The 18,797-nt window shown below is 36.5% G+C and overlaps 1 protein-coding gene across 6 annotated transcripts in view; it reads left to right on the top strand.

Annotated features, from left to right (window-relative positions):
* Positions 1–18,797, top strand: part of RCAN2 (regulator of calcineurin 2) — a 277,059-nt gene that overhangs the window by 26,928 nt on the left and 231,334 nt on the right. For all 6 annotated transcript variants that reach the window (XM_024247796.3, XM_024247795.3, XM_063724604.1 and 3 more), the window contains one exon: positions 10,641–10,867. In XM_024247796.3, the coding sequence (XP_024103564.1) occupies positions 10,643–10,867 (225 nt within the window). In that variant the 5' untranslated portion in view covers positions 10,641–10,642. The remainder of the gene's footprint in view (positions 1–10,640; positions 10,868–18,797) is intronic.

The raw sequence follows: 18,797 nt of genomic DNA, 5'->3' as shown, positions 1-18,797 counted from the left end.
ATAGTCCCTTTGTTATACTCTTTTCAAATTATCCAATTTGAACATGCTGTCTGTTTCCTGTGAGACCTTGACTAATACAATATCCAAAACTCTTTTGCTTTGTGTGAGTGCTCCAATATTGCTTGTTTTGTTTAACAAATCTATAATTCACTGTAGCTCATTCTTTGTAGACACAGGTTTTCCTGTCTTTAAGAACAACTTTCTCACCCTCATACCCCTCATAAAAGATGGTGTTTCCTCTGACTCTGTTCTTTTGCAGCAAACCTGTTTGAAATACATTTTCTTGATGATGATATTAGGTTTGTGGGAATGGAATACAAATGCCCTATTTGCTTGTCCTATCTGACCTTCGGTAAATTTGAGGGTCTTCCTTCCCTTTTTATTATGTTTTTTGAAAGAATATACAGGATCTGCAAATCTTGTGAGACCATGGGCATTAAAATCCTACAGGTGTACACATCTAGTGCAAAAGGACATGATGGAAACAACTTGCTTTTTTTTTTTTAACACTTCATAAAAATTCATAAGCTGCTGCTTCCACAGAGAATTGAATTAATTGAATTATTGCCCATTGGGAGCTTAAGGTGGAACAGTGGCTCCAGAAGGGGTCCTGAAGAGAGCCATAAATGAGGAATGTGGATGATTTCCTTTGAAAACTATGAGTTGGAAACTGCATGTTCCTGATACTTTCAAGACTGATCCCAAATGATATCAAGAATAGCATGAGGTTCACATAGCTCAGCAGGTGTGAAATTCTGCAGCTGAATTAAATAGGTTCCATTATATTTCAGAAAGAGCTCTAATGGGTTTCTATGGAGCATAGCCTAAGAATATCATGTCTCTCCTTTGTATCTCAGGATGGCTGGCTTGGTTTATTGTTACTAATATTATACTTCAATCTCCCTGTAAGATGGACAAAAATGAGCAAAAGGCCTGTCTTATCCCTAGGAGGATCTAGATATTAAAACACCAAAAGGGCAAATCAAAAAGATCCCACTTCAAAGGCCAGACCAAAAATGAATGCTGATGATAAAATTTAATTGTAAATTTATTATTCTTATTATTCATCTAAATATTTTCTTCTAATGAGCTCATTTTGTCCCAGATATCATCAAATAATCATTTGGTTTTAGAGCTGAAGGGATTTTAAACACTGCAAAACTTTAGGTTCATATTCTTTAAAATTCTGAACTGGGCTCATTTAACCTTATATTCAATTGAAAAATATAGGCATTTATTTTCTATTACTTATTAATGCCGCATTGTATTCCCAGTTTTTGTCATTAATATTTAAGCTGACATTGTTATAGTTAAGTTCTTCCAAACTAACAAATCTCCCATAATTCATTTACTTGTTTTTCAATCAAAACTGAACTTGAAGTCAGGATGAATTATTCATTAATCATTTCCATTTATTCTATTTCCTTATTTATCCTCCTTAGCTGGCCATAGCATGAAATCAAGGCATATGTTTTTATTTGTTGCCCTTATTGCAAAAGTTTTATATTTCTGTTCTTAATTTTAGAAGCAAATGAGGTGAATTTTTAACATTCTTTTTGTCTAAGAAAAAACAAATTTAAACTTAAGTTGCTTTTTGTATGTCTTGCTTATTTTCATCTTTTTATGGATCATTACTTTCTATTGAAAAATTCCTGCTTTTTAGTTTGAGTCACCTGGAAGAGAAAAAATATAGACAGTTTATTTATGAGCATCCAAATTTAAGATTTAAACTCTGGGGAAAGCTTTGTTAAAAGTTATATGTTCCCCTTTCTTGAGTATGTTTAATCCCAGAGATAAATAGATGTCTCTTTTCTTATGTATTTTTTTCCAATCATGGTAAGATAAAAATCTCAAATTGAGGAGAATCCTTAAAGGAAATGTCAGGCAATCATCACCCTGTTCCTTGGATTCCCTGTTTGACATCCTGCTAAATGAGTGGCACCTGCTCAATGAAACGTACTTATTGGATATCACCACTACAAGGAGTTCACTAAGACATAAGGCAGGACATGCTATTCTAACCCAAATTGTTAAAAGATCCGTGGCTCCTTATATGAAATTAAACTCTTTCTCTCTGGTTTGACTTCTGTTTTTGTATACAAAAATTGTATTTGCTCTTTCAGACTTTGAAGGCAACCAAGCTTTAACTCAAAACTTATTTTCTATGCTTCATATGCTTTTTCTTACCGTGCATCTGTCTCTTAGATAACGTAACTTGACTGAATAGTTTCCTTGGAAGACTTTCAGTGTTTCTGTAGTGGACAGTACCCAGAATTGGCCATGATCTCTCCAGGTTGCCAAGACTCTAGATGAGATTATCACCATCCAAGCCCTTCTGGTCACACATCACACTACTGACTGATTTCACTTGATGGTAAAACTAGTATAAGCATCTCCATGAATGTTTACCAGCTTTCTGTGGCTCCCAGGTTGTTCTCATGGACTTATTTGTGGTTAACTTCCCTCTCCTTTTATGTTTAAAGGCTTTCTAGACCAGAATTCCTATGGGCAAATGCATGGTTCCCCGCTCTCATGAGTTATACCCAATTCCTAGAAAAGTGAATTTTTTTAGAATTCTGCAATTCAGAAATGTGAATCTCATGCACATTGATAACTCTGTGACAATAATGATATCCAGCAGAATCAGATGTCTTCTAAAGGTCTCTTCCTCCGGGTTTAATCATATGTATAAACATTTGTCAGGAAAGAAATTAGAGAGTTTTGGAAAGATTAATTCCTAGTGTAGAAAGCCAGTAATGTCTCTAACATCCAGATTTATTGAGGGAAAAGAAATTTTTTCACTTATTCATACAACATTTATTAAATGGCTACTTCTGTGTAACAGATGTTGAACAGATATCTTTATGTTTCAGGTGGCTAGTCTTTAAGGTAGGAAACATATTGTCTTTACTTTAGGTCTTTTAATGTTTAAAAAGTGCTATCATGTTATTTGAAAATCTTGGATGAAAATTATTTTCACATGTTTGCGAAAAAATGAAATGGTCGCAAACCCTCCTTTCTCCAGGCTTCCTTCTTCATTAAAATGAGTCAAATGCAATTGTCTATGTCTTCATTGCCATTAACTTTGTAACATTTAAATAAACTGTCATCTTGTTGATAGTGATGTTTTCTGGGGGGAAAAGGTTGTTTGTTTTTTGTTTTAGTTAATTTCTTTTGCCTTACAAATATCGTTTCCTCCTAATAGGGTCTTCACCCAAACTCATACCAAATATTCAAGCTGCACCGCTGCTTGTTTCTCATTGTAATGATGTGGGCTTTACTCTCACGGACATACACTGGAGGTTTGAAACTCATTTACACACTTAACAGTAGAAGATGATGGCCACCTCTGCAGTGCCAACTTCCTCTGCCATTGTCTTGCTCTTGATAAGCCTAACAATAGTAATAAATAGCTTTCATTCACATGTTATTGGCAGAGGGGGGCCTCCAAAAGACTTTCATGTAGATCTGTAAGGTAGGCAAGGCCATGTTCTTTCTCCATTCTGCTGTCAAGAAAGCCACAGCTGGCCGGACATGGTGGCTCATGCCTGTAATCTCAACAATTTGGGAGGCCGAGGCAGGTGGATCACCTGAGGTCGGGAGTTCGAGATCAGGCTGACCAACGTGGACAAACTCTGTCTCTACTAAAAAATACAAAATTAGCTGGGCGTAGTGGCGCATGCCTGTAATCCCAGCTACTCGGGAAGCTGAGGCTGGAGCATCACTTGAACCCGGGAGGTGGAGGTTGCGGTGAGTCAAGATCATGCCATTGCACTCCGACCTGGGCAATAAGAGTGAAACTCTGTCTCAAAAAAAAAAAAAAAGAAAAAAAAGAAAGCCACAGCCCAGAAGGCCCCCTATTTACAGCTTGAGACTGGCATGAAGGTATTCCCTTAGGGCTCTTTCCAGTATTTCATGAAGATGTCTCTTCTCTTTATCTAAAGATGTTTTGAAATTCTCCCATGGGAACATTTGTATTTTAATAGTGGATAGTGGTTTTTCTTTTCCACATGCATATGGTGATGGAAACTTATGCTTTCCAAATGTCAAACAACAGAAGAGTGATTAAATTATGACAGATTCATACACTGGGATACAATGTGGCTATTAAAATTAATGTTTTGAAGAATATATAATCACACAGGGAACTGCTCTTGATTATATCAGTGTTGCAGGAAAGGAGTGGTATACTAAACAGCAGGATCCCCATTTTGTTTAAAAATTTTACATGTAAAGAAAACACTGGAACGAAATATACCAAAATGTTAGCAGGAGTTTTCTCTGGATAGTAGGATTATGGTTTACTTTTATTTTCTTCTTTATAGCTTTTTGAATTTTCCAGTTTTTCTTCAGTTAACTCGTATAATTAAAAAACATAAATGTTTTTGCTATTGTCCACAGATTATTAAATTTTAGCTAGAGGAATCCTGTGAGTCTTGCTATCTTTGAGTGATTCTTGCTATCTTTCATTTGTAAAATTACATTTTAGAAATCAAACCTTTAAATTTAAATGAGAGGATTGTTTTCATTATTAGTGTAGACATTTGAAATAGTATATCATTAGTGTATACATTTTAAATTGGCCATTATAACCCACTTGCTGGTCTGTTATTTCCAAAAAGTGACTCTTTTTTATATAATTCATTAATTCAGCCAAACATTATTTTGAGGCTTTCTATATTTTCCTGTAGATACATGGGTGAAGACAACCCAGCCTCTGCTTTCAAGAAATTCCAATCTGGATTAAGATACAGACTAGTAAAGTAATAATCACAATAGTAGCTGCATTGGAGGACAATTTTATGAGAAAAGGCTGTGCAGGTTGCTCAGGGAGCTCTGAGAAAGAACACCACATTCATCCCAGCGTGGGTGAGATTGGGAAGCCCTCCCGGAAAATGGCCTCCTAGCTGAAGGAAGCTCTTCTCCTTTGGATGGCCAACCTCAGATTTAGAAATAAGGACAACACATGTCAATCTTGGTAGACAATGGTTGCCTCAAATGATTAACAGTTTGATATTAATTTAAAAAGACAAGCCAGGCTGGGCACAGTGGCTGACATCTGTAATCCCAGCACAAAGAGACCAAAATGGGAGGACTATTTGAGGCTAAGAGTTGGAGACCAGTCTGGGCAACATAGCAAGATCTCATCTCTACAAAAAATAAAAAAGAAATTAGCCAGTCATGGTGGTGCATGCCTGTAGTCCCAGCCACTCATGAGGCTGAGGTGGGAGGATCACTTTGAACCCAGGAGTTGGAGGTTGCAGTGAGTTATGATTGTGCTACTGCACTCCAGCTTGGGCAACAGAGCAAGACCCTCTCTGAAAAAGTGGAAAAAAAAAAAAAAAACAGAGGAAACAAAGACAAACCACTTAACTTGGGCTGTGGGAACTTTATACTTCTTTATTGGGAAGTTCTCTTAATCTTCAGAATTTCCTTCTGTTTATTTGGGCAATACTAAAGCATAATTGCCTTGCTCTGAAATTATCACGATGTGTTTTTACTGCATAGTTCATGCAATAAAAATTGCAATACTGTATTACAGTATTGCAATACTGCATATTACATATTCTTTTATGTAGTGGTTAATACTGATTTTGATCACGTCTTCCGCTCCTGTTTCATTCCCCTGCCTCCCCTTACTCTGCAGAAGGAGGCAGTTCAATGTTCTTTTGTTGTTTTATGAGGATAAACTGAGTTCCAGAATGATCACTTGGCTTCTCCAAATTATGAGGTGAGTTAGTAATGAAACTAGAAAGAAAAATTAGAATTTCTTTGTTCAAAGCTCTGACTTCTAAATTATTTCTCCATGTAAGTAAAGTAGGTTGTTTGCTAAAAATGCATTCACCCTTAAATCTTTACTGAAAGTAATGAGCTTAAAATAAAATCTCATGAAGATAATATTGTTACAGCTTAGGACAGAAATTAAAGCTATTTGAGTAGATTAAAATGAGTCCTGAGTTAAGCTTAAAATTTGATCTATTTAATTAATTTGTTCGGCAATGGATTTTAGATTTTTTTGGAAAAATAATAATTGAAACATTCTTACAACACATCTAAGAGTGTTTTATAATGTTTTTTTAATTAATTAATTAATTAATTTATTATTATTATATATTAGGTTTTAGGGTACATGTGCGCAATGTGCAGGTTAGTTACATATGTATACATGTGCCATGCTGGTGCGCTGCACCCACTAACTCGTCATCTAGCATTAGGTATATCTCCCAATGCTATCCCTCCCCCCTCCCCCCACCCCACAACAGTCCCCAGAGTGTGATGTTCCCCTTCCTGTGTCCATGTGTTCTCATTGTTCAATTCTCACCTATGAGTGAGAATATGCGGTGTTTGGTTTTCTGTTCTTGCGATAGTTTACTGAGAATGATGATTTCCAATTTCATCCATGTCCCTACAAAGGACATGAACTCATCATTTTTTATGGCTGCATAGTATTCCATGGTGTATATGTGCCACATTTTCTTAATCCAGTCTATCATTGTTGGACATTTGGGTTGGTTCCAAGTCTTTGCTATTGTGAATAATGCCGCGATAAACATACGTGTGCATGTGTCTTTATAGCAGCATGATTTATAGTCCTTTGGGTATATACCCAGTAATGGGATGGCTGGGTCAAATGGAATTTCTAGTTCTAGATCCCTGAGGAATCGCCACACTGACTTCCACAATGGTTGAACTAGTTTACAGTCCCACCAACAGTGTAAAAGTGTTTCTATTTCTCCACATCCTCTCCAGCACCTGTTGTTTCCTGACTTTTTAATGATTGCCATTCTAACTGGTGTGAGATGGTATCTCATTGTGGTTTTGATTTGCATTTCTCTGATGGCCAGTGATGGTGAGCATTTTTTCATGTGTTTTTTGGCTGCATAAATGTCATCTTTTGAGAAGTCTCTGTTCATGTCCTTCGCCCGCTTTTTGATGGGGTTGTTTGTTTTTTTCTTGTAAATTTGTTGGAGTTCATTGTAGATTCTGGATATTAGCCCTTTGTCAGATGAGTAGGTTGCGAAAATTTTCTCCCATTCTGTAGGTTGCCTGTTCACTCTGATGGTAGTTTCTTTTGCTGTGCAGAAGCTCTTTAGTTTAATTAGATCCCATTTGTCAATTTTGGCTTTTGTTGCCATTGCTTTTGGTGTTTTAGACATGAAGTCCTTGTCCATGCCTATGTCCTGAATGGTAATGCCTAGGTTTTCTTCTAGGGTTTTTATGGTTTTAGGTCTAACGTTTAAGTCTTTAATCCATCTTGAATTGATTTTTGTATAAGGTGTAAGGAAGGGATCCAGTTTCAGCTTTCTCCATATGGCTAGCCAGTTTTCCCAGCACCATTTATTAAATAGGGAATCCTTTCCCCATTTCTTGTTTTTGTCAGGTTTGTCAAAGATCAGATAGTTGTAGATATGCGGCATTATTTCTGAGGGCTCTGTTCTGTTCCATTGATCTATATCTCTGTTTTGGTACCAGTACCATGCTGTTTTGGTTACTGTAGCCTTGTAGTATAGTTTGAAGTCAGGTAGTGTGATGCCTCCAGCTTTGTTCTTTTGGCTTAGGATTGACTTGGCAATGCGGGCTCTTTTTGGGTTCCATATGAACTTTAAAGTAGTTTTTTCCAATTCTGTGAGGAAAGTCATTGGTAGCTTGATGGGGATAGCATTGACTCTGTAAATTACCTTGGGCAGTATGGCCATTTTCACAATATTGATTCTTCCTACCCATGAGCATGGAATGTTCTTCCATTTGTTTGTGTCCTCTTTTATTTCATTGAGCAGTGGTTTGTAGTTCTCCTTGAAGAGGTCCTTCACGTCCCTTGTAAGTTGGATTCCTAGGTATTTTATTCTCTTTGAAGCAATTGTGAATGGGAGTTCACTCATGATTTGGCTCTCTGTTTGTCTGTTATTGGTGTATAAGAATGCTTGTGATTTTTGTACATTGATCTTGTATCCTGAGACTTTGCTGAAGTTGCTTATCAGCTTAAGGAGATTTTGGGCTGAGACAATGGGGTTTTCTAGATATACAATCATGTCGTCTGCAAACAGGGACAATTTGACTTCCTCTTTTCCTAATTGAATACCCTTTATTTCCTTCTCCTGCCTAATTGCCCTGGCCAGAACTTCCAACACTATGTTGAATAGGAGTGGTGAGAGAGGGCATCCCTGCCTTGTGCCGGTTTTCAAAGGGAATGCTTCCAGTTTTTGCCCATTCAGTACGATATTGGCTGTGGGTTTGTCATAGATAGCTCTTATTATTTTGAGATATGTCCCATCAATACCTAATTTGTTGAGAGTTTTATAATGTTTTGATTCACTTAAAATATTTTAAATAAGAGGGATGAGATTAAAAATAAAATCCAAATTGACACAGTATCTATTTGTATGCTGCTGAATGATTATGACTTCATTATCAAAAGAGTTTCCTGGCCGGGTGCAGTGGCTCATGCCTGAAATCCCAACGCTTTGGGAGGCCCAGGCGGGTGGATCACCTGAGGTCAGGAGTTCGAGACCAGCCTGGCCAACGTGGTGAAACCCTGTGTCTGCTAAAAATACAAAAACCGGGCGTGGTAGCACGTGCCTGTAATCTCAGCTACTCGGGAGGCCCAGGCTGAGGCAGGAGAATCACTTGAACCCAGGAGGTGGAGGTTGCAGTTAGCGAAGATTGCACCATTGCGCTCCAGCCTGGGCGACAAGAGCAAAACTCCATCTCACACACACACACACACACACACACACACACGTTTTCCTGTAAACTATTAATGAAAATGCTACTGTTTTGATGATGCTTTTAGTAAATATTTTTACTATTAAAACAATTGATACTCTAATAAATGATGGTAATTAGGTGTTTTATGCTAAAATACTCAAGCAACAGTATAAATAAATATGAAAGAAAATACATGCACATGTTTCACTGAAGTTGTCTAGCAGTTCAGTTCCCTTTATATTAATACTATTACATGTTTTTCCTTCTAGTTAAAAATGTTCATATATTTTAGATTATTTAATAAAACATGTACCATATTTTTATTTAAAATAAGTATTTTGTTGATTTAAATACAGAAATGCACTAATTGGAGTTTGAAGAACTTTGGAGTGCAAGAATTGTTTTATTATATTTTATATAGAAATTTTTATTTACCACAATTTTGGTGATTTGATTTTAGAGATATCACCTCAAACTATTAAATTTTTGGCTCCTACCTCAACCGGGCTTAAGATTTTATATATAATGCATTATTGCCAGAAAATGCTGCTTACCAGCTCTCATTGGGGCGTTTCTAGGAAAAATGAAAATAAAAAACATAACCTCATCACTATGAGGTTCAAGGGTTTATTTCACAGTTCAAGAGAGATATAAGCAGAAACTGATATTTTGTCTGGGGATCTAGAATTTGTATCTAACTTAACTTCATGAGAGCAGAGTGATGTTTAGTGGTACCCACCTTTCTGTCCTTTGCTCTGAGCATCTGTGATGATGGGACTGAAGAACATGGAGCTTCCTGAAGATGATTCAGTAGCCATGTCATAATTTTCAGTCAGTCTTACTTGTGTAACCATGAGCAAGTTATTTCACTTTCTGAGCCTCTTAACTATTGAGCTTTGAGCAGAATAGTATTACAGGCATGAAAATCGGTACAAAAGAAGAAAGTAGATACCATCCTTGGACTATATGGGGCTACTGACCTAATCCACTAAATTATGTACCAGTATCAAAAAAATGGAAAAACTCTGCAGTTAGGCAAACTGCAAATATAAGGGGTGAAAAAATAATAGAAGGGTTGAACACAGCTAGGTGAAATCAATACTGGAAAGCCTTACGAGGCAAGGAGGGACGGGGACCTGTGCACCATGGATTGACCAAGATAGCACTGATTTTTTAGGATCTGGACCTGGTTCACAAATGACTTGAAGTAATTATCTCAGTCAGAAGAGGAAATATCTGGGGGGGGGGGGGGGTGTGTATGTGGTGTGTTTACTCTCACTGTGGATTAACTATTACCTATTAGAGTTATCATGATCAGGATTCAGGTGCTGATGAAGTAGATCATACTTCCTTAAATATAGGCTTCTACTTATTTTGATCTGCTTCATTCCTGTGGCATAGGAGAGTGAGCTCTGCTGCCAGTTTCCCTGAGTTTGAATCCTAGCCCTGCCATTTTGTCAGTGGTCTTGTAAAAGTTACTTAATTGCTTTGTTCCTGTTTTCCCATCTGTAAGATGGGGATAATATTGGTACCAACTTTATAGACTATGGTGGAGATTAAATAAGGTAGTTAATATATGTAATTGATGTTCTAAATGTATATAAATCATTTAGAATGGTGCCTGGAACTCAATACGTGATAGACATTGGTAGTAGTGGTGGTGATCTCCATTTCCTGTACCTATTTGTTTGTTTCTTTTAAAAAACCATAGTACTGACTCGCTTCTTGCCCCAAAGCAGAGCTGTATGGGAAATTCTGGTTCAGGGATCAAGGGAACCATGTGAACTTGCGGATCTTCTCCCTTCCAGTATCCCCTGCCTCTGCTCCTAATCGTACTCCACTGTTCTGCCCCTGACAATACAAAACTGTGACCCGAAAACTGAGTTTTAAGGAATTTGTTCTACAGTAACACATGCTCATCTTTGTATCCCCAGGAATGAGGGGAGAATCATACTTCATCGGAATGAGGAGCCTGGGGCAGCAGGGACACGTCCCTGAAGATGGAGGACTTTTCTTACTGTGCTGCATAGACAGGGACTGGGCTGTCACTCGTTGTTTTGCAGAAGAAGCCTTTCAAGCAATCACTGACTTCAATGACCTCCCCAACTCGTTGTTTGCGTGCAATGTTCACCAGTCAGTGTTTGAAGGAGAAGAGAGCAAGGTAAGTTGCCTTTTTCTGTTCCTGAAACATGGGGAGATGTGGCATTATCTCCAAGTAATCCTGTTGTTCATTTGTGGTTGGGGTTTTGAAGTTTTTGGCAATCTTTAGTTGGCTCTATTTTTGGCATGTGTACCAGGATAAGAAAATCCCATTCTATTATCAACTAACTTTAGAGATACATCTGACAGGGTTGTAAATGAAAATATGTTGAATCAAATTGAGTCCTCTGTGACTCACAGGTCTATCTAGCAAAACAAGTGGTGTTAATATGGATTGTGGGAAATGCCCCTTAGGCTAGGAAGCAGATGTCTTAAACTCCTAAAAGTTTCCTTTTCCCCTATTCTGCCATAAATATAATTTGCCTTTCTCAAAACAGTACAAACTCCATTTTACCTCCAGCCTTCCTGCAGCTTGATGAATGTTCTAAAAACGCCTTCTTAAACTGTGAGCCAAGTCTCACAGTAGATGTTACAGAAGGTAAGCTGGTTGGCATCTGAGTCCTTCTTTGCTCACTGATACCATGGTGGTATTGCCATGTGTGTGTTGTAAGAATTTGAATGAAGCAGTAACTCCTCAATTTGAAATGATTGGGGAATGAGGTTGTCTATGTATTAACATTTTCCAGCTTCCCATTTTAAGAAACAGACTTAACTTAGTGTAAATGTTTTTGGCAATCACAGTAAATATTCCATTTGGAGACCTTTCCAAAGTTTATTTCAGATTTCTCTGACCTTTGAATGGGGTATCTAAATGGATTAAACCTTGCCTTGTAGATGTAGATTCTTAGTTGTAAAAGCCACTATTATACTACTGAAACATGGACAAAATTTTTTGGATAAAGGGCCTTTTTTTTCTTTTTCTTTTTCTTTTTCTTTCTTTCTTTCTTTTTTTTAATGGAGTCTCACTCTGTTGCCCAGGCTGGAGTGCAGTGACGCAATCTCGGCCCACTGCCAGCTCCACCTCCTGGGTTCACACCATTCTCCTGCCTCAGCCTCCCGAGTAGCTGGGACTACAGGTGCCTGTCACCACGCCCGGCTAATTTTTTGTATTTTTAGTAGAGACGGGGTTTCACTGTGTTAGCCAGGATGGTCTCGATCTCCTGACCTCGTAATCTGCCCACCTCGGCCTCCCAAAGTGTTGGGATTACAGGCGTGAGCCACCGCGCCCAGCCGGGCCTTTTTTTTTCTAAACTAAAGTATATGACTCTGTGTGAGATATAAGAGTAGGCTTTATGATTGCTGTTTCATAGACTTTAGCTCTTTCTGCCCATTGCTGAAGTCTGTGTCTGGCACAATTACTGGAAGTCTGATTTACAGATATGATTGATTTTGTAGACAATCCTGATAGCCACAGAGAAAACCCTCCCAGAGGATTAGGAATTATTTTAAGCCATTTAAAGATATTTTTATAATGATATCAGTGTGCAGTTGAACTGTTGAAATTATGGGCTGAAAATAGCTTGAAATGCAAGGAATTATATATAATTAGAACCTCCAGTGCTATGATCATCAGACTATTTAAAGTAAGAAAGTGGCACATGCCAATTTCTTCTTTGAAAGAAACTGAGAATTTTGTTCTTGGATTATAACCAGATTATCACAAATGATAAATTTCTCAGGGCAAGTAGTTTCCTCTGAAATATACCTGCCATAAACTATAAAGCAACAGTCTATGTATTCTCATCATATCATCCATTTCTCTAAATATCACAATTAGAAGGATTTTCCTTAGAGATTTAATGAGGGTTTTCATTCTTTACTGATTAAATACTTCCCAGTTGATTGAAACAATGAGGCCTAGGAAGGTGCTAATCTCATTTAGCAGTGCTGCTCAAGAATGGCTGATTAACTGAATTAGAACTGAGGACATAGAAGGACAGGGGCTGGGGGGGGCAGTTCATGGGAGTCTGTACACATCTATTTTGATATTCTGATTTGTGATTGAATAATGGATTACAAGATATTCTCATCTAATGTGTATATGAAGTTTGTGCATAGCAGTTTCGGAAATAGTATTTGGTTTTAAGATGACTTTGATAAAATATTGAGGCAAAATAAACAAGAATATAGTTAATTGCACTCAGTTTCAAATGATTTAGATCACAATTTTACAGCCATGGAGGTGAATTTTATAATTGGCTGAAGTCTATGTAATTCAGCTTATTAAATCAGAAGTCTCCTACCTCAGTGAGATTTTTTTTTTTTTTTTTTTTTTACTCTTCCTTTTGTGGACAGTCTTTAGGATACCAAATAATCCGACATGGATTTAATTTTGACTTAATTATATCTATATAGTTTAAGGTGACAAAACAAGATAATCAGATACCAGATAAGTTGACAATAGCCAGGAGGCATGATTGCTGGGACTCCAGAAAAAAAAGTGGGGAGTCTTGTGGCATCTCATTTTTACTGCCATATTTCTCTTCCAAACCCAGAAATTCATATTTCTTTCATTTAACCTCCTTTTTAAAAAACTATTATGATAAAATCACTTATTTTAGGACATTAAGTATCATACTCCATTCTGTCAGAATATTCTTTCCACAAGGTTTAGATTTCATGAATCTGAGCCATGAAGTCTGATGATGGGTATTTTCCACAAAGGGTGGACATTTTAGGCACTGTGATAAGTTGGTGGGGAGATATTTTTAGGCAGGGGGAAAAGAAGCAAAAAGCATTTCCAGCACTCCTTGTATTTGCCTGTGGGCAAGGCTGGCCATGGTAATTGTTTTTATATTCGGCTTTGGGAAGATGTATTCAGCAGCCTGGAATTATAGCAGGGGGTGGAGACATCAGAAATGATGCTTAGCCTTCATTTCCAAGGTTTACGAGGGTCGGTGGTTTCATATGTAATTTGTTTTGGCAGAGTCTTTTCTTTTTTGGCACAGCCTGCTTCTGAAATCATTGTGTCTTGATATTGATGGATTTAAGTTTAGCCTTTCTCTTGCAATTATTATAAAGTATATATTTAATTTCCATAGTTGAGTAGGAATTAAACCTTTTGCTTTCTATCACAAATGAGTCTTGCAGCATTCTCTTCTCTATTTGCCCACATGTCTGAGATACCTTTTCATTTTCGAGGAAATTTATGGGGTACTAAATTGAACTTCTCATAATATAGGTAACAGCACAGGATATGATCTGGATCTGTTTATTTCTGTATCACTTTGTTCTGTTCAAAGTGATAAATATTCTGATATGCTCATTTCTGCTGTCCTATTTGCATTCTAAGTTCTGACACCTAAAGCACATGTTAAAAAACAGCTTTGTGTTGTCTGTAATGTTCATTCCAATTTTCAGTTAGGCAGAATTCTGTGAGATTGTATTTTGATTTCATGCTTTTGCAATGAGTGAGCACATACTTCAATGAGGCTTGTTGTGGTCCAGATGGTTGAGATTTGTTTATATAACACAAAGGAGAACTGGAGCTGGAGGAAATTGGCATCTGAAACCAATAAATGCAGATTGCTGTGTGCGTGCTATAGCTTGAAGTATAAATATTTTTGTATGAAACGCATTTAAAACTGTGATCTTCACAGTATCCAACACCTGAAAATTACTAGGGTGCATTTCTCTTCAGAGCACTTCGCTGGGTTCATCTTTCGGGATCCAGCTGGGCTGCAGAAGTCATCTTGAGGAAGGTGAGGCTAGGAAGGTTGTCTTTGAGCTGCCCTGTGTTTATGCTAAAGACACATAAGGGTCTGCTGGGTAGGACGTTGGAATGCACTGTTTACTAAAGGGGCACAGTGAAGCAATGACTGAAATGTTTAGCCAAATTCAATTGAATAAGAAGAAACCTGAAAGGTGACTTTTTTTTTTATTATTATACTTTAAGTTCTGGGATACATGTGTAGAACGTGCAGGTTTGTTACATAGGTATACACATGCCATGGTGGTTTGCTACACCCATCAACCCGTCATCTACATTAGGTATTTCTCCAAAATATGTATTTATTTAATTAATAATTATAACATCAGCAGCAAATACCTATATAGCATTTGGCATGGTGCCGGGTCCTTTTCCAGGTGCTTTATAAACATGAGTCCTTTACTTGTCATGACAACCCTATGAGGGTAGTATCTTTCTGTAACTCTACTTCCTGGGTGCTTGTCAGGATTGTATTCCCTGGACCCTACTGGCTGTTTCTACCCAATGTGTAAGCAGAAATGACTTGTGTCATTTCTAGGCCAAGAATTTAATTTACCTATATTGGACCCTGAAGAATGTTCCTTTTGTTCTGCTAGGGAAACTGGCATTGTGCCAAGTAGTGCTGGCTTAGGCAGTTTGGGTCCTGAAGTAAGGACATTGATGATATAGGGTAGAATCCTAGCTAATCTATCATGAACATGTAATGCAACAAGAATAACAAACAAACAAACAAGAACTTTTGTTGGTTCAGGCCCCTGAGATTTTGGGGTTTGTTATTATAGTATAAATTAGTCCATCTAGATTGATGTAAGTATCATTATCCCTATTTTTCAGGTGAGGACACTAGAGAGCAGAGACTTTTCCCATGGTCTAAGCTAGTAATGGCCAAGGCAGGATTCAAATCTAGGCTGCCAGACTACAGAGTTCATGCTCTTAAACATTATGCACTACTGCCTCCTGATATACAGATATTTGTTGAAAGCTGGTATGATATTTGGTTCTGGGGATGCAATGGTAAACAAGATAGGCTTAAATTTAATTTATAATATACCAAGAGAGGTCTATTCAAAATAAGCAAACAAATAATAAACATAAATGCTGATAGTGATGCCAAAACAAAAGGACATTTAGCATATTTTCAACTGCATTCATTTCCTTACACACACAGACAGACATATACACATCACACATTAACATACACAGTTTTTTAAAAATAAGGTGGTAATTCTGCCAACCATTAAAGAGTATATTCTACTAGAATGGGCATGTGGTGAAAGACCTGGCTCTGCTGTTCTCTTAGTCTTTGTGTGTCTTGTAAATAGATCGTTGCAATGCATTGCAAGTAGCTAGAGTGATTCTAATATTCAAAGATGTACATTTTCATTCAGCATATCCACTAAATCTGAACCAATTTCTTCTTCTCGAGTTCAGCTGACAAAACGCTGAGCTAGTCTAACATTGCAGGCATTATGAGAGCATTCTAAAGGATTTTCAAAGCTAAATCTGATTATTTGTGGTTTTTACTGAGTTCCCCTCACTCTAGTTTGTAGGAGAATGTCGATGTTTACTTTGAACTTTACAACTGCAGGTCCACAATCTCTTATCTATAGTACTAAAATCTGAACATCTGAAAACTGAGATTTTTTTCAGAATCCATTTTGAGACAAAACATCACTTCATTAAAATCTGACCTGAACTAATAAGAGGCTACTTGTAGTTTGACTAGTCAGCTATTTCTCTGTAGAAATATTCCTCCCTTTAATTACTAGGGGCTGCCCCAGATGTTGCTGGGACATTACACAATATGAGCCCTGTGCCCAGTATTACACATCCAAATCCCCCAATTCAGAATACCAAACATATCACTCCTCAAGAGTTTCAGACAGTAGGTTGTAGATCTATAAAACATAAAAATGAATCTACATTTCATATTCAAAGAGAAGAATGAATTTATCATGGAAATCTGAAATGCCATAAAGTGAGCAATTCAATGTATTTTGCCCATAAGATGCTCATGTCTATTTTCTTAATTTTTAAATAATTTATTTTTAATTGACTAACAAAAATTATGTATACATTTATTGTATACAATATGATGTATTGAAATATGTATGCATTATGTAATGACTAACTTGAGCTAATTAATGTATACATTACCTCACATACTTATTACTTTTTTGTATGAATATATAAAATCTACCTTCTTAGTGGTTTTAAAAAATACAATAGATTGTTTTTAACTAAAGTCACCATGTTGTAGAATAGATCTTTTGAACTATTCCTCCTGTCCAGCTGAAATTTTGTAGCCTTTGTTCAACAACTTCCCAGCCCCTGGTAAGTACCATTCTACTCTCGGTTTCTATGTGTCTGACATTTTTATACTCCACATGTAAGTGAGATTATGTAATATTTGTCTTTCTGTACCTGGCTTATTTCACTTAACATACTATCCTCCATTTTCATCCATGTTGTGCAAAGACAGGATTTCCTTCTTGTTTAAGGCTGACTAGTATTTCATATATACCACATTTTCTTTATCCATTCATCTATTGATGAACACTTAGGTTAAGTCCATATCTTGGCAATTATAAATAATACTGCAATGAATGATGGAGAGCAGATATCTCTTCAACACACTGATTTCATTTTATTTAGATATATACCTAGTAGTGGGATTGTTGGACCAAATGGTGGTTCTAGTTTTAGTTTTTGGAGGAAACTCCATACTGTTTTCCATAATAGCTGTACCCATGTACATTCCCACTAACAATGTGTGATAGTTTCCTTTTCCTGACATCATCACCAACACTTTCACCTTTTTTACAGGAGCCATCCTAACAGGTGTGAGGTGATATTTCATTGTGGTATTAATTTGCATTTCCCTGATCATTAGCGTTGTTGAGTACTTTTTAATATACTTATTGGTCATTTGTATGTCTTCTTTTGAGAAATGTCAATTCAGCTCCTTTGCCCATTTTTAAATCAGGTTATTTGTTTTTTTGCAATTGAGTTATTTGAGTTCCTTATGTATTTTTGGATACTAACGCCTTGTCAGATTTACAAATATTTTCTCTCTTTGCAAATATTTTCTCCATTGATTGTTTCCTTTACTGTGCAAAAACCTTTTAGTTTAATGTAATCCCATTTATTTTCACTTTTGTTGCCTGTGCTTTTGGGGTCATATCCAAAAAATCATTACCCAGACCAAAGTCAACAATTCTTTTCATACATTTTCTTCTAGTAGTTTTAGTTTTAAGTCTTATGTAAGTCTATTTCATTTTGAATTTATTTTTGTGTATGTCATGAGCTAAAGTTCTGATTTCATTCTTCTGCACGTGGATATCCAGTTGTTCCAACATTATTTATTAAAGAGACTGTTTTTTCTTCATTGTGTGTTCTTGGCACCTTTGTGGAAAATCAATTGACTGTAAATGCATGGATTTATTTCTGGGCTTTCTGTTCTGTTCCATTGGTCCACATGCCTGTTTTTATGTTAGTACCATGCTGTTTTGATTACTGTAGCTTTGTAGTCAGTTTTTTTCTTTTTACTCAAGATTGTTTTGGCTATTCAGAGTCCTTTGTGGTTCCATATAAATTTCAGGATTTTTTTTTCCATTTCTGTGGAAAAATGTTGTTGGAATTTTGTTAGAGATTGCATTGAATCTATAGATTACTTTCTGTAGTATGAACATTTTAATAATATTAAATGTTAATATTTAATATTAATACTAATTCTTCTAGCCACTGAAGATAGAATATCGTTTCATTTATTGTGTCTTCTTCAGATTCCTTCATTATGTTTCATAGTTTTCAGTGTACAGGTCTTTCACTTCCTTGGTTAAATTTATTTCTAAGTATTGGATTTTTCTTAGCTTTTGTAATTTGGTTGGTTTTCTTAATTTCTTTTTCAGATAGTTCCTTGTTAGTATATAAAAATGCTACTGATTTTTGTATTTTGGTTTTGTGTCCTACAACTTTACTGAATTTGTTTATTAGTTCTAACAGTTGTTTGATGGAGTGTTTAGGGTTTTCTATGTATAAGATCACGTAATCTGCAGATAAGGACAATTTAATTTCTTCCTTTCCAGTTTGGATTCCTTTTATTTCTTTCTCTTGCCTAATTGCTCTGGCTAGGACTTCCAGTATTATGTTGAATAAAAGTGGTAAGAGAGGCTTCCTTGTCTTGTTTCTAATCTTAGAGGAAAATCTTCCATCTTTTCAATGTTAAGTATGCTGTCAGTTGTGAGTTTGTTATATATGGCCTTTGTTATATTGAGGTACA

The sequence above is a fragment of the Pongo abelii genome, chromosome 5, assembly GCF_028885655.2.
Source record: "Pongo abelii isolate AG06213 chromosome 5, NHGRI_mPonAbe1-v2.0_pri, whole genome shotgun sequence".
Taxonomy (NCBI): Eukaryota; Metazoa; Chordata; class Mammalia; order Primates; family Hominidae; genus Pongo; species Pongo abelii.
Note: the sequence above shows the minus strand (reverse complement) of the source record. Positions and strands in the feature narration are given on the sequence as shown.